Raw genomic sequence first — 13,000 nt, 5'->3', positions numbered from 1 at the left:
CCGCCAAGTGCTCTTCTATTTGGTCCATATTCGTTCTTCTAAATCTTCCGTGGTTTCCGCCGGTATTATCTGGCATGAACCGGAAATGCGACTCCGGAAATGATGTAGTTAGCAGACCAATCACAGCCTTGCTGGCTACGTGACACTTGCGGAGCTTTGCCGTCTAGTTAGAAAAATTGGGCGACGCACGTAAGCACGTAATAAGGGATACGTAAGCACGTAAGGGGCCCGGAAGGGCTCTTACGCTTGCAGGCCCCTGAAAACGCAGAAGCATGCGCCGGCCTTATGTCATGTACTTTCACAGGATGTAGTTAATAGCAGTTAAAATTAACGGATGAATAGACGTGTTTCTTTAGTCATCGATCTAGTTTAATGAAGACATTTGTCACCTGGAGATACGAGAAAACACAATTCGATCTTTCTCGCACACGCAGACAGACACACACTGAGTTGACTGTTGTGTCTCTCCGTCTGGTCACCTTCAATTGTCTGCGTTTGTGTATTTACTGAAACGCAGGAGAAAATCTGGATAGGTCATACTTGAAGCTCTTGTTGTCGCTGACAACCTGTTCTTGGTGATTTTCTACCTGGTTTTATCGCTGCCGAGCGAATTCTAATCATCTTAGAAAACTTTAGTCCCAGTCATGGAAGATGTCGACTCCCAGGAATCTACAGTAAGCCAGTCTGACTCCTCTGTGGCCAATCTGGTCATTTCCCGACGGTGGGAGGCCTCAATCAAACCTTTCTTCTTATAGCCATCGCCCACAGGAGAGATGATGACGCTCACCACTTTGTACTGACCTGAGTCCCAAGGGGGTCTCTCTTCTCACAGGTGCAGAACGCATCCCACCGTTGTCCTCTAGCATCAGGTTGCGCAGTAAAGCCCACACCTCACCTCTTCTCTTTCGGGAGGCACTTCAAGTCCTTAAACCTGGGGTCACACAGTGTCGCAATCTTCAGCATCTTCAGATTGGTATTCTCTTTGCGATTGGCAAGGTCTGCAGTAAAGGTGTCTTTGAATTTCACCACGTAGATGGGATCATCATCAGATGACTCCATCACCCTGGACAGGTGGCACAAGGCTGGTAAGACCACTGAACAGGAAAATACTGCTCTCCTCCCAGTAGTTCAGTCACATGTCTGCAATAAAAGGTGCAGGCATGATTTAATAAGGGCCTTAAAACCAGGGTTCGAATTATCTTTTTGTCTCTAACGGGGTCTCTATCTCATAAAAAAGTTGGCGCACCGCGCACATAGCCTACCAAGGCTATACAATTAAATAGCCTAGGCGCGAGCAGCGCTTTTGCGCACAGTTGGCATAGGCTCTATATAACTTCACACACGCACACAACAGATGGAGACATTTTTGTACAGAAATTGATTTATTTTAATTAATTTCAATATATTATTGATTGTAATAGTCCATATATATATATCAATTTCGAAATATAAAGAAATAGACCAAAAGATTTAGTCTTGTCATTCACAGTGTTGGGCAAGTTACTGAAAATTTATAATTAGTTAGTTACTAGTTACTTCTTTTAAAGGTAATTGAATTACTTCACCAGTTACTTTATATCAAAAGTAATTAGTTACGAGGGAAAGTAACTTTTAGGATACTTTCTGTATTTTATTGTGAAAATGTTATTAAGATACATTTTATTATCCCACACACATGCACAGACATGCACAGGCACAATCATGCAAGGGGAAATGTTACCTCTGCTTTTAACCCATCTGGTGCCAGACACACAAGAGCAGTGGGCAGCCGTGTACGGCGCCCGGGGAGCAGATGTTGGGGAGTAAGGTGCCTTGCTCAGAGGCACTAGACAGGGTAGGGAGAATCCTCTTGGATTTTTGGACAGATCAATCCAGGTTCGTCTTTCTGTTGTTTCTCCGTGGAGTCGAACCAGAGACCTTTTCTGCCCATAGTCCAAGTTTCTGCCACTAGTCCACCGCCTCTCCCATAATAATATAATTACATGATTTTATTTTGAAACGGTTCCTGTAGAGTTCCGGACATCCTGTGATGACGACAATGGCGCTACGGAAAAGGTTTATGTTTTTAGCGACCCTCCGAAGAAGCACAATTTCTTACGGTGTCCACGGTGGTTTTAAGGTGTTTCTAAGTTGTTCAAAGTTGTATTAAGGTGTACGGTGTTACAAGGACGGCTCAAATAAACGACCAGAACATCAGTTTAAGTCTTCACCATCTTTCAGGGGTTCTGCTTCACTTGTCTTCTCGTCTGCAAGTGTTAATTTTTCACAAAAGAGAGTAATGCGAGTAACTCATTTAAATTTCAGTAATTGTAACTGCGTTACTTGATTTAAAAAAATACTTTGTTACATGCTCGTTACCGCTAAAAGTAGTGGAATTACAGTAACGCGTTACTTTACTTTAAGACGTTTTGCGCAGGAAACCAAACACATCCAGCTGCAGCATGTGACCCAAACAAAGGAGTGAGTGGAAAAGCAGTAGAAGATGTATTATGCAATCATGTGACCTCAACGACCTGGTCATCCAGTGTCAGCAGGTGTTTTTTACTTTGTAACGCGTTACTCCCAACACTGGTCATTCACAATTTCACAATGCAATGAAATAAAACATAACTCATTTGAAGACGACATAAAAATGCATGTCGTCGTCTTAAACTTGAACACAGGGAAAATGCACTATCTGGCAGAAATGAATAAAGCCATTGTCCTACCATTACGGAGACAAAACAGACCAAACTGCCCTGCTCTCAGCTGGCTGGGGCCTGCGTCCAGGAATCCATGATGCTGATGTCCGGTGTCCTCTCTTAATCCATGAAAGAACAAACGGCACTCACAGGCCGGCCCGGGGGTCAGCTCGCGGGCCGGTCTGCTCGCCTAGTGGTGTGGTGGTGAAGTGCAGTCATGCTGCGTTCATGAGCGTCAGGTAGGCTACAGTCTGGCTATGTCCCGTGGTATGGTATCCTATTTTAATTTAACGTCTTTAATGGTAAGAGACCACACAGGGATGGAAAATGAGCGTTATATAAAATTAAATTACAATGTCACATATGGCAGACACCTTCAGATATGAGAGACCCCCTCAGATTTTTCACTTCCTCGTGCAGTTTGCTGTGCTCTCAACTCTCGATCATCTCGAAGTGCCCAACAATCTTCCGACATTTAGCCAGGACGTTTTCAAAACCACCGTCTTTTAGGGAAACGGTTTTGGTCCTTTGCAGACTGTGTTCTGTCATTTTGCCTCTTATATAGAAACTTTCCGCCCAACACTCCCTGAGCTCTCTCCATCTTCACCTCGGTCTCTCCCAGCTGACTGGCTGCAGGCACGCAGCGGTTTCGTGTCACGCAGGGTCAACGCACACCGGAAGTAAAAAAAGTTGCGTTAAAATATTTTATCGCATTAAAGGGACTCTTACCTTTGTTGCATTTGAGAATTACAGCACATTCAAATCATCCCGCCTTCCTCCAATGCCCCACCCCCTCGTTCCCATCCGCGGTGTTTTTTTGAAGAAACTTTATTTACAAGCAGACTTACAATCTACTGCCTCCGCAAACGCACGTGAGTTTTTGTTTACCAAAGCAATGGATTCGGTAAGTTATATACATTTACATTCACATGCCTTGATGACGCGGGCCCGAATGCGCCACAAGAAGCAGACAGAAAACCTGCATGTCCATGCAGCAAACAGACAGGTCTGTCGGCCAATAAGGTCCTTCGGTCCGAAGAATTTTATTGGTTGAAGTTTTCACTAAATATTATGAGAGTGAAATAATTGTTTGTTTTTACTCCTGGTGGGTCTGTCTTGCATTTTAGAGTGTCATTACCTTATTAATACCAATTTAACCTTATCCAAAAAAAGTGTAAAAATGCAACAAAGGTAAGAGTCCCTTTAATCTCGGCCACAATAATCTCATAGATTAACGCGTTAATTTTGACAGCCCTAATAAATGAATAACAAATGTTACTTTGTGTTTCTCATTACATAACATTAAGTTATATTTGACATTATACATTTCCATCAATATTAAGCGAATAATAATGAATGTTGTCTTTGTCACAGATTAACAAACAAAGAAAGGTTTTTTATACAGGTAATAAACCTGTCAATACAGTTAAACATGGCAATGAGTGTACAATGAATACACACATACCTGTAGTATAACCAAGAAGAGTTAAAACTGCGGTCAAACCAGCCGTCACTCGCGTCTCTGTGGTCAAATCAGCCGACACAGAAATTCTACTGCGTGCATACACTGACATTTATGGTAAACTCATCCAAAGCGTTTTTTCAAAATAAACTGTTGACATGGAGCTCATACAAAATGCATAATTGAAAAGGAAATGGATTGGATTATATTCACAAGAAGTACACATCGTCTCACGTGTCATTTTTATGAATAGCATTTTGACTGAGATTTTACAAAAAAAGAGTCACACATTTTTAGCTCAAGTAACTAATTTCTGTACTGTACTGTAAAAACACTTTGATCTATAATTCCAGAAAGAGACTGATATGGACCTCTCAAATTATCAATGTACTAAACTTGCGGGGCCCCTCCTGCGGCTTGCGTGCGTCAGCCAATTTTTCTAACTATACGACAAAGCGACGCGAGCCTCACGCAGCCCGCAAGGCTTGTGATTGGTCTGCTTACTACATCCTGTCCGGAGTCGCATTTCCGGTTTCAAGCCCGGAAACTGCAGAAACCACGGAAGATTTAGAGGAACGAATATGGACCAAAATAGAAGAGCACTTGGCAGAAAAGATCCGAAACTATGACCACTAGTATAACCCGTCACTGACCGGCGGATTTGTCCGCCAGAAACAGGCTCTGAAGAGCCGCCGTGGCGATGTAAATAGACGTGTGCCACACACGAAGAAGAGCCGACTTCAACAAAAAACATTACTCCGGCTAGTGGTCTGGCGGTGAATTACGTTGCAACACGCGCAACTGTGGGGGAACTATAAACCAAAACGAGTCCGTAGAAGCTGCGTGCGTGCGTGCGTGCGTGCGTAAAAACCGACTATAATTCGGCCTTAAAGGAAAAAAATAGCCCCTTTGGGGTGTATTGTTGCCTGGCCTTATTGGCACACATCTCGGATTGATGAGAATTAAACATATTTCCTCAACTAGGATTTCCTAGGACTTTTAGTATGTTGTTCTGGACAGCTCATAGAAATGACCTATGCTGAAAAAAATTATTTTACAATTAGTCAGTCGTAAACACCATAGACATATATAAGGCTAGACGCCTCGGCCAATGGAGTCGAACGTCACCACATGGCGGCCATCTTGCTGAGGGCGGCTCGCTCACCCATAACATTGTGTTGTAGTGGTACGTACTTTTTAAAATAACCATAACTTGCTCAATTTTCAACCGATTTTTAAACTGTTTGGTTTGTTATAAACGTCAGAGATGTAGTTTTAATCAATTATTAAATTGTTTAGAAAAATAACATAATTATTCATAAGTATGCAGTGTCATAGCTACATCTCTGACGTTTATAACAAACCAAACAGTTTAAAAATCTGTTGAAAATTTAGCAAGTTATGGTTATTTAAAAAGTACGCACCACTACAACACAATGTTATGGGTGAGCGAGCCGCCCTCAGCAAGATGGCCGCCATGTGGTGACGTTCGTCTCCGTTGGCCGGCAACGCGGCCGAGTCATCTAGTGTTTATATCTATGGTAAACGCTACTTTGCCTGGACTGTTATTGGAGCGAGGAGCAGTGGATTGGTGCTTCCGCTGTTGTGACGTCACGGACGCTGTTGATCCTGGGCGGCCGCACCCACCGGGAGCCGATGATCACACACGTCTCCAGCGACACCTCACGTCCGGTGAAGCCTTTTAAAGCCAGTGAAGTTAGCGGAAGTGCAGTGAAGCGTTGTGAGGTTCAGTCGTCAAACCGATGCAAACATCTCACTCAACGCGACACTGATTTACCACCAAGAGATCCGGGTGAGACGTTTTCTGTTAGCGTGCTAGCTAGCTAGCTGCTCCGTTAACTGAGCACCTTCCTGTGACAGTCTGAGTTTCCAACACAATAGTTTATGTCGAGCCAGACGTTGAGTAGTTGTGTTGTGATGCTCACTGCTGCCCCTCGTTGTCCGTGGAGGCACCTAGCGTGATAGCTTGAAGTCCTCTGGTGACATGCTAGTTACTGTTGTTTTGCTTTTTGTTTTCTTCTTCTCAGGTCGGAGAGCTTGTGTTGGGGAGGATGGCATCCCGCGGGAAATCCGAAACAGGGAAACTGAGGCAGAACATGGAGGAGCAGCTGGACAGACTGATGCAGCAGCTCCAGGATCTGGAGGAATGCAGGTGCAGTAGACAGAGATGTAAGGTTGTGGGTCAGAGCTGGTGATGTGATGGTGTACACCTAAGGTTGCCAACTCCCTGAAAAAGAAATAAGGGACACCTCATTTTAGCTCCTCTTTTTCTGAGTGAAACGATTTTTTAACTTTTTGACCCTGAATTGAATAAGATGCATATTTTTGAGTGACATGAACACATGGAAAACAAATTATTATCAAGCAATTCACTTAAATAATGAACAAAATTAACTCAATAAAATAAGAATCTTTCTTAAACAGAAACCTGTCTTGCTTAACTTAAAACTGTATACATAACATCCGGAGAATACGCCCCCTTCTCACTCAGAAGGCGGTGCAGGTTCTGGTCCAGGCCCTGGTCATCTCACGCCTCGACTACTGTAACTCCCTCCTGGCAGGTCTACCTGCTACTGCCATCCGACCTTTGCAGCTCATCCAGAATGCAGCAGCTCGACTGGTTTTTAACCAACCTAAATTCACTCGCACTACTCCGCTCCTCCGCTCCCTACACTGGCTACCAGTGACTGCCCGCATCCGGTTCAAAACACTAGTACTCGCATACCATGCTGTAAACAGATCAGGTCCAGTTTACATCCAGGACATGGTCAAACACTACACACCAGCACGTTCTCTCCGCTCTGCTTCAGCTAAACGACTCGTTCCTCCTTCACTGCGAGCTAAACACTCATCAAAATCACGACTGTTTGCTGTCCTAGCTCCTAAATGGTGGAATGAGCTCCCACTCGACATCCGGACATCTGAAAGTTTACACATCTTTCGCCGAAAACTAAAAACACACCTCTTCCGACTGTACCTTGAATAAAAAAAAAAAAAAAAAAAAAAAACACTTTTGAAAACTAACACTTTGGTAGCACTAAAATGGCACTTACTTATAGCACTCTGTAGTTTTGCTTTATTTCGAAGAAATTTTACTGTCTTGATTCTTGTTGTTCTTGGTTTGTACCCTCAGGGTTGAATGCACTTATTGTAAGTCGCTTTGGATAAAAGCGTCAGCTAAATGAAATGTAATGTAATGTAATGTAATACATTAATATAAAACAATAGATAGAAAGCAGAACATCCATCCTGAAATAGTGCATATTTTTAGTGCAATAACAAAAGTGCAAACAGAACATGTTATATGAATATGCTGTCAGCTCATTGATCCCAGAGAAGGACATTGCCTGGGACATTGAGTTTACCGTAAATTTTCATATAAAGCGCCCTGTGATTCATTTTCCATTGGCATTTTACTGACCATTTTTTAAATCTCACAGTAATAAGGGACAAAGTGCGTCCCTTTTCAGCTCAATACGGGACAGGTGCTTATGTTTCCAAATATGGGACGATTCCGTTTTTCAAGGGACGGTTGGCAACCCTAGTTGTGGGTCAGAGCTGGTGATGTGATGGTGTACACCTGTGGCAGTGAATACAACACAGGCGTCTCCGTGTTCGTTCCAGAGAAGAGCTGGACGAGGAAGAGTATGAGGAGACGAAGAGGGAAACCCTGGAACAGCTGAATGAATTCAATGACTCCCTGAAGAAGATCATGACAGGAGACATGACACTGGTGGACGAACTGGGTGGGATGCAGCTGGTGAGGGACAATCCATTGATAGTGTGAAGTTATAGTTTGACTTCACTTATAAATTGTGATTGAGTGATTTGAATTCTTTTTATAATAATAAACTTAGTTAGTATAGAACAGTGTTACAGAGTACTTCAATTTCCAGTGTGTACGATTTAGGGGAAAGGGATCTATTGGTAGAAATTGAAGATAAAATCATCCTAGTGATGTTTTCACTATTGCGTTCCATCTAAATTGTACAAAGGTTTTTTTCCCTTACCCTAGAATTGGCCCATTTTATTTAAATACCAGTCCAGCTCAATAAATCTCAATGTATTTCTGGGCTTGGCTGTTTTCAAATTTGCCAATAAATTCAAAAGTATGTCTCTGTCTTCACCAGGCAATCCAGGCTGCCATCAGCCAAGCGTTCAAAACTCCAGAGGTGATCCGGCTGTTTGCTAAGAAGCAGCCAGGACAGCTGAGAACCAGACTAGCTGAGGTTTGTACAGCAGGATCTAGAAAATTATTTTTGTTTGTGCGTTTACTGCCCTCTGTCCATTGTTCAACTGCTCTGCGATTCGTCCCCTCCCCCCCAGATGGACCGAGATGTCATCGTGGGCAAACTGTCGCGGGACATGTACATGCAGCAGAAAATGGAAATCCTCACAGCCCTGAGAAAACTAGGAGAGAAGGTTAGGAATGCTCACAGCAGAGATGTGATGTGTTTTTTCCCCCACGAGTTCATGAATGAATCACTGGTTTAGTTTATTCTCATCTGTCCACACCAACTCTTTAAGCTGCACTGACTTCTATTTAGTCATTGAAGTGCCACTGGGCTGACATAGCTGTTCCTTCAACAGGCTTCAACCTCCCATTTAAAACAGTTTTTTAAATTATTATTAAAAACCAAATTAATTACTTTTGTCAATGCCTTGTCAGCTCACAGCCGAGGATGAGACTTTCCTCGCAGAGAACGCGACAGCAACCCTGAGCCAGTTTGAAAAAGTGACTGCAAATCTTGGTGAGAAGAAGCATTTGATTTCACTGAAATGGTTGATAACACTTATAATTGGATGAACTTACACATTTGTCTCGTTTTGCTTTTTCCTATTCAGGCTCCGAAGACAAAATCCTGGCTTTAGCCAGCTCTGGTGTGAAACCCAAAGTGTAGTAATTCTGCAAAATATTTTATTAACTTGGCCTTTGTTATTACCAGGAAACGAATGTGCCAATTGATGGTTGATTTTGTGAACAATCTGAACTTCTAGGTGTTGCAGTGGATGCTAACACTTTTTTAACAATATGCTTTTATACCCCTCCCTACTTTTGTAAATGTCTTTTTAGTTGTGCAGATAAATGTAAAGTTGTATTATAGGTACGAGCATGTGATTTGTTTAAGATGAAGATGTTGCACATGAATGTACAGGAGAGTGGAGACGTTTCAGGAGAAATATTCTGTGGTGAATTGTGCTGCATTTCTTCTAAGCTGCTGTTTGTGTGAAAAGAATGTTGTTGATTTCCTGTGTGTGAATGCTGCTTATACTAGAGATGTTGTTTTATCTCGACTGTAGCTGTGTACAAGGCTTTGAAGAAAAAAAGAGGTGCACATAAAACAAGTGTGAAGAAACTCAATGACATTAAATGCAGTGTTCATACAGTTCAACTGATCAGTTTGAGAGATTCTATCCCATCATTTACTAAACAACTTCCAAATGAGTTAGTAATCAAATCATGGGTCACAAAAAGCTTTGAATTGAACGACTTGAAAATTGTGAAAATACATTGATAATACAATACTGACAGCACGGACAGGAACACATGGAAAACATGGCAGAGTGGTGAGGAAATAAAAACATCTGATCAGAATGTCCCTACCTTTAGAAGCCCCCTAATTTAGATTTTCATTGGAGAACTAAATGTATATGGGCAAAAATTTGCTATAGAGATGCATGTAAATATAATTACGTTTTTGAGCAGTCAGCCCACAGTAAAAAAAAATCCCCTCCTTGTGGTGGACTCGATGCCGTCTGTTTTGTGGAGGGTCTTGTGATGGTTCCAGCAGCTGTCTCATGAGTCATTCAGTTTGATGAGAGTTTGTGGTGGTTTTAACAGGAGTGCAACATGAGGTCACTCTAAAGAGCCAGGCAGTCTGCACTGTAGCAGTGAAGCTGGTGGCTACAAGTTAAAAAAAAAACTGCCTCTTCTTTCACCAGTTATAAAAGTGATAAGTTGAGAGGAACGACATTAACCAGAATGATACAAATCGGTTGTGTACTTTTTGTGGAATCATCAGTACAGTGCATTCCTCCACCCAACAGGTCCAACAGTCCCCTTGTGAAATCAAATCACATTGAATTCACCATATCTGGATTTTCAAATTACACTCCTAATATCAGTCTTCTTAACGTCTGATATTTTTTCATCGAGATCCATGAATTGTTCTCTGTGAAATCCACGAAAACATCTTATCTCACAATATTGAAGAGATACAAAATGAATTCTTTGGGAAATGCTGCATCACTGCAAAAAATGTCATGCATTCGTTTAGTTGTTATGGCCTCACCCTGCTAATAACAAAATGCAAAAAAAAAATAGAAACTTGTTGGACTTAATAATGGGAAATAAAATGTTATTTCATGAAGTTCAGCAGATATTTGCCAACACCATAGTACATCATATTTCATTTACAAGTTTCGACAAACTCAAATTATGTAGTCTCTTTATTCAGTCTTAACAGATTTTTCAGCTTTCAAATCGTGTTATTTTAAAAAGAGTAAAATAATTTGTTTGGGGACTGATGTATTTGATTACCTTCAGCAAGGAGGTTATGTTTTTATTTGGGTTTGTTATTTAGGATTGCACAAAATATAATTCACTGATTTCCATGAAATGTATTTTGTGGAGGGGCGGAACATAACCCAAGGAAGAGCTCATTCAATGTTCAGGCTATTATTTCAGGCACAATATTTTTCAGTCTAGAACGTTTTGAGAAATGTTTTTCAACATTTTCGTTGATTTCTTGGAGAATAATTTATGGACCTTGATGGAAAAAAATCCGACATTTTTAGGAGGGCTTGAGGAGTGTGTGTAATTTGTAGTACTATTTGCTTTACCTGTGAAATTCTGTTGCACCATTTACTTCTGGGCTTCTGTTTGGTTCTCACCACTAGATGGCGCTAACACTCAACATTTTAAACACTTTCCCGACTTACGCCGGCCACACACCGGACGCGTTAGCGTCGCGTAAGCGTCGCGTAGATCCCTAGCACGCTGGGGCCAGGCTGCACACCGGACACGCTGAACTCCGCGGCGGTCATCCTGCGATTCCTCCCCGTGATCACACATACAGCTGATATTTGTTATTAACTGAAAAAGTGTCCCAGCATTTGTCCTTTTTAATGTTGTCTTTAAACAACACGGCCGAGGATCGTACAGCTCACTGTACTACTTCTCCACTTCAATTATTAATTTAATGTCATCCATCTTCAAGAACTTCTCCGCTGTTTGCTCAGTTCAATGTCGGGTGTCGAGGGTAAATTACGTATTCTCCACTCAAGCCTATGTGGAGACTACGTAGACACACACACACACACACACGACCTCTCTCTTTCTATCTTTATGACTGCTTGTGTGTCTGTATGGAGGGGCAGAGGGGGACATTTAATAATGTGATTGGTAAAATTGGTAAAATTAAAACTCCAGGACAACAGAAGGGGAATACAAACTATGGGATGCATATTTTATCATTTATATAATATAAAATATGTCCCCAATATCGTTTAAAATCATTTTTCACTGTGTTTCCCGGAGCGCTACGCTCGCGTCAAGCGCAAAAAATAGACTCGACGCCGAAACGATCGCTGCACGACGCGAGGCACTTTTGGTGCAGCGCTGCACTTCAGCGTCCGGTGTGGCCGGCACAAGGGATTAACGTGGGAGTGGATGGGAGCCAGCTGTTATTTAAGGCATGACGGTGCGCCTACGCGACGCTAACGCGACGCTTACGCGTCCGGTGTGTGGCCGGCCTGAGGGTGTGAACCATCCATCACTGCAGTGTGATTACAGTGAAATAAAACAAGAGCACACAGAAGTTATACCCCATCTCATCATCCTTTATTTTGTTTGCGAGCAAGCATCAACTTCACTACAATTTGCCTTTCAATTGGTAGAAAAGTGAGAGCAGCTCCAACAAGCACAAAGGAAACATCCAACTGTTCAAAATAAAACAAAAATAACGTCGTCACCTTCCTTCCTCAAGCAAATTCTCAAAGAAAAAAACAAACAAAATATATATATATATATCTGGAGTGTTGTGGACGTGTGAAACGGACAGTATGAGAATCAGTAGTGTATCACGTCTCCTTTCTCACTCCAGTCTCACAACCCCACATGGACTGACACAAACTTGTGGTTCATGCAAAGTACCCCCCCCCCCCCTTACATCTTTAGTGATACTACGGTATGGCTGCGTTTCAGTTTGTTAGGCAGTGACATTCAATTCAACTTACTTACACTTTATATGGAAATCATATGCCCCAGAGAACCGGAGACAGTGGAGTCACTGAGGAGACTTGACTTCAGAGTCAGCGTGCACATGTCAGTGACCCCTGGTACTGTACTTTTTACTGTAGATGCAATGTGGACATTTTGTGTTTGACTGGATGAAACGGTGACGATTTCAGAGTCGACAGGCTTCGACACTTGTGAATTTCATGCTGCCCTCAAAAATCATTTCTCGACAACTCAGGCAACAAGTCACTGTTCAAAAATCACCTTCCACGATACACAAACAGGTCAATGAAGAGTAAACCCATGTACGCCGCCAAAGCAATTTCAGTATGTACTGTGCATCTTTTTAAAAGGTGGATTCCGTCAATATGATTTAGTACAATATCTATAGAAGGTACAATATGGATCTACTTCCTCTACACATCAACATGGACACATGACATCTACGTGAAATGTTTGTTGCCGTTAATAAAAGTAGCTGTGGATTATTGATACAACAGACTTAAAAGAAAAGTCTAATCCCCCAGCACTGCAGGAAATCTAGCATTTAACAAACACAAATCAAGTAATAACAATCCGAGCAATTCCAACAGGACT

At 42.1% G+C, this 13,000-nt stretch overlaps 1 protein-coding gene across 1 annotated transcript; it reads left to right on the top strand.

Moving 5' to 3' along the window:
• Positions 1-5,753: 5,753 nt before the first annotated feature.
• On the top strand, positions 5,754-9,557 carry lzic (leucine zipper and CTNNBIP1 domain containing). The gene is made up of 7 exons (XM_061074538.1): positions 5,754-5,956; positions 6,192-6,316; positions 7,789-7,924; positions 8,295-8,393; positions 8,491-8,586; positions 8,834-8,915; positions 9,010-9,557. The coding sequence occupies exons 2-7, from the start codon at positions 6,216-6,218 to the stop codon at positions 9,063-9,065; spliced, it is 570 nt and encodes a 189-aa protein (XP_060930521.1). The 5' UTR covers positions 5,754-5,956; positions 6,192-6,215; the 3' UTR covers positions 9,066-9,557.
• Positions 9,558-13,000: the final 3,443 nt, after the last annotated feature.

This window comes from Limanda limanda, chromosome 7 (assembly GCF_963576545.1).
Source record: "Limanda limanda chromosome 7, fLimLim1.1, whole genome shotgun sequence".
NCBI lineage: Eukaryota > Metazoa > Chordata > Actinopteri > Pleuronectiformes > Pleuronectidae > Limanda > Limanda limanda.
The sequence above is the reverse complement of the archived record's forward strand: the minus strand, read 5'-3'. Positions and strand labels throughout refer to the sequence as shown.

Excerpts from the sequence above, each read along its gene's own strand:
- lzic (XM_061074538.1), top strand. The coding sequence starts at position 6,216 with ATGGCATCCCGCGGGAAATCCGAAACAGGGAAACTGAGGCAGAACATG. Across the intron at positions 6,317-7,788 it reads CAGGATCTGGAGGAATGCAG|AGAAGAGCTGGACGAGGAAG; the intron begins GTGCAGTAGACA and ends TGTTCGTTCCAG. Across the intron at positions 8,394-8,490 it reads TGAGAACCAGACTAGCTGAG|ATGGACCGAGATGTCATCGT; the intron begins GTTTGTACAGCA and ends CCTCCCCCCCAG.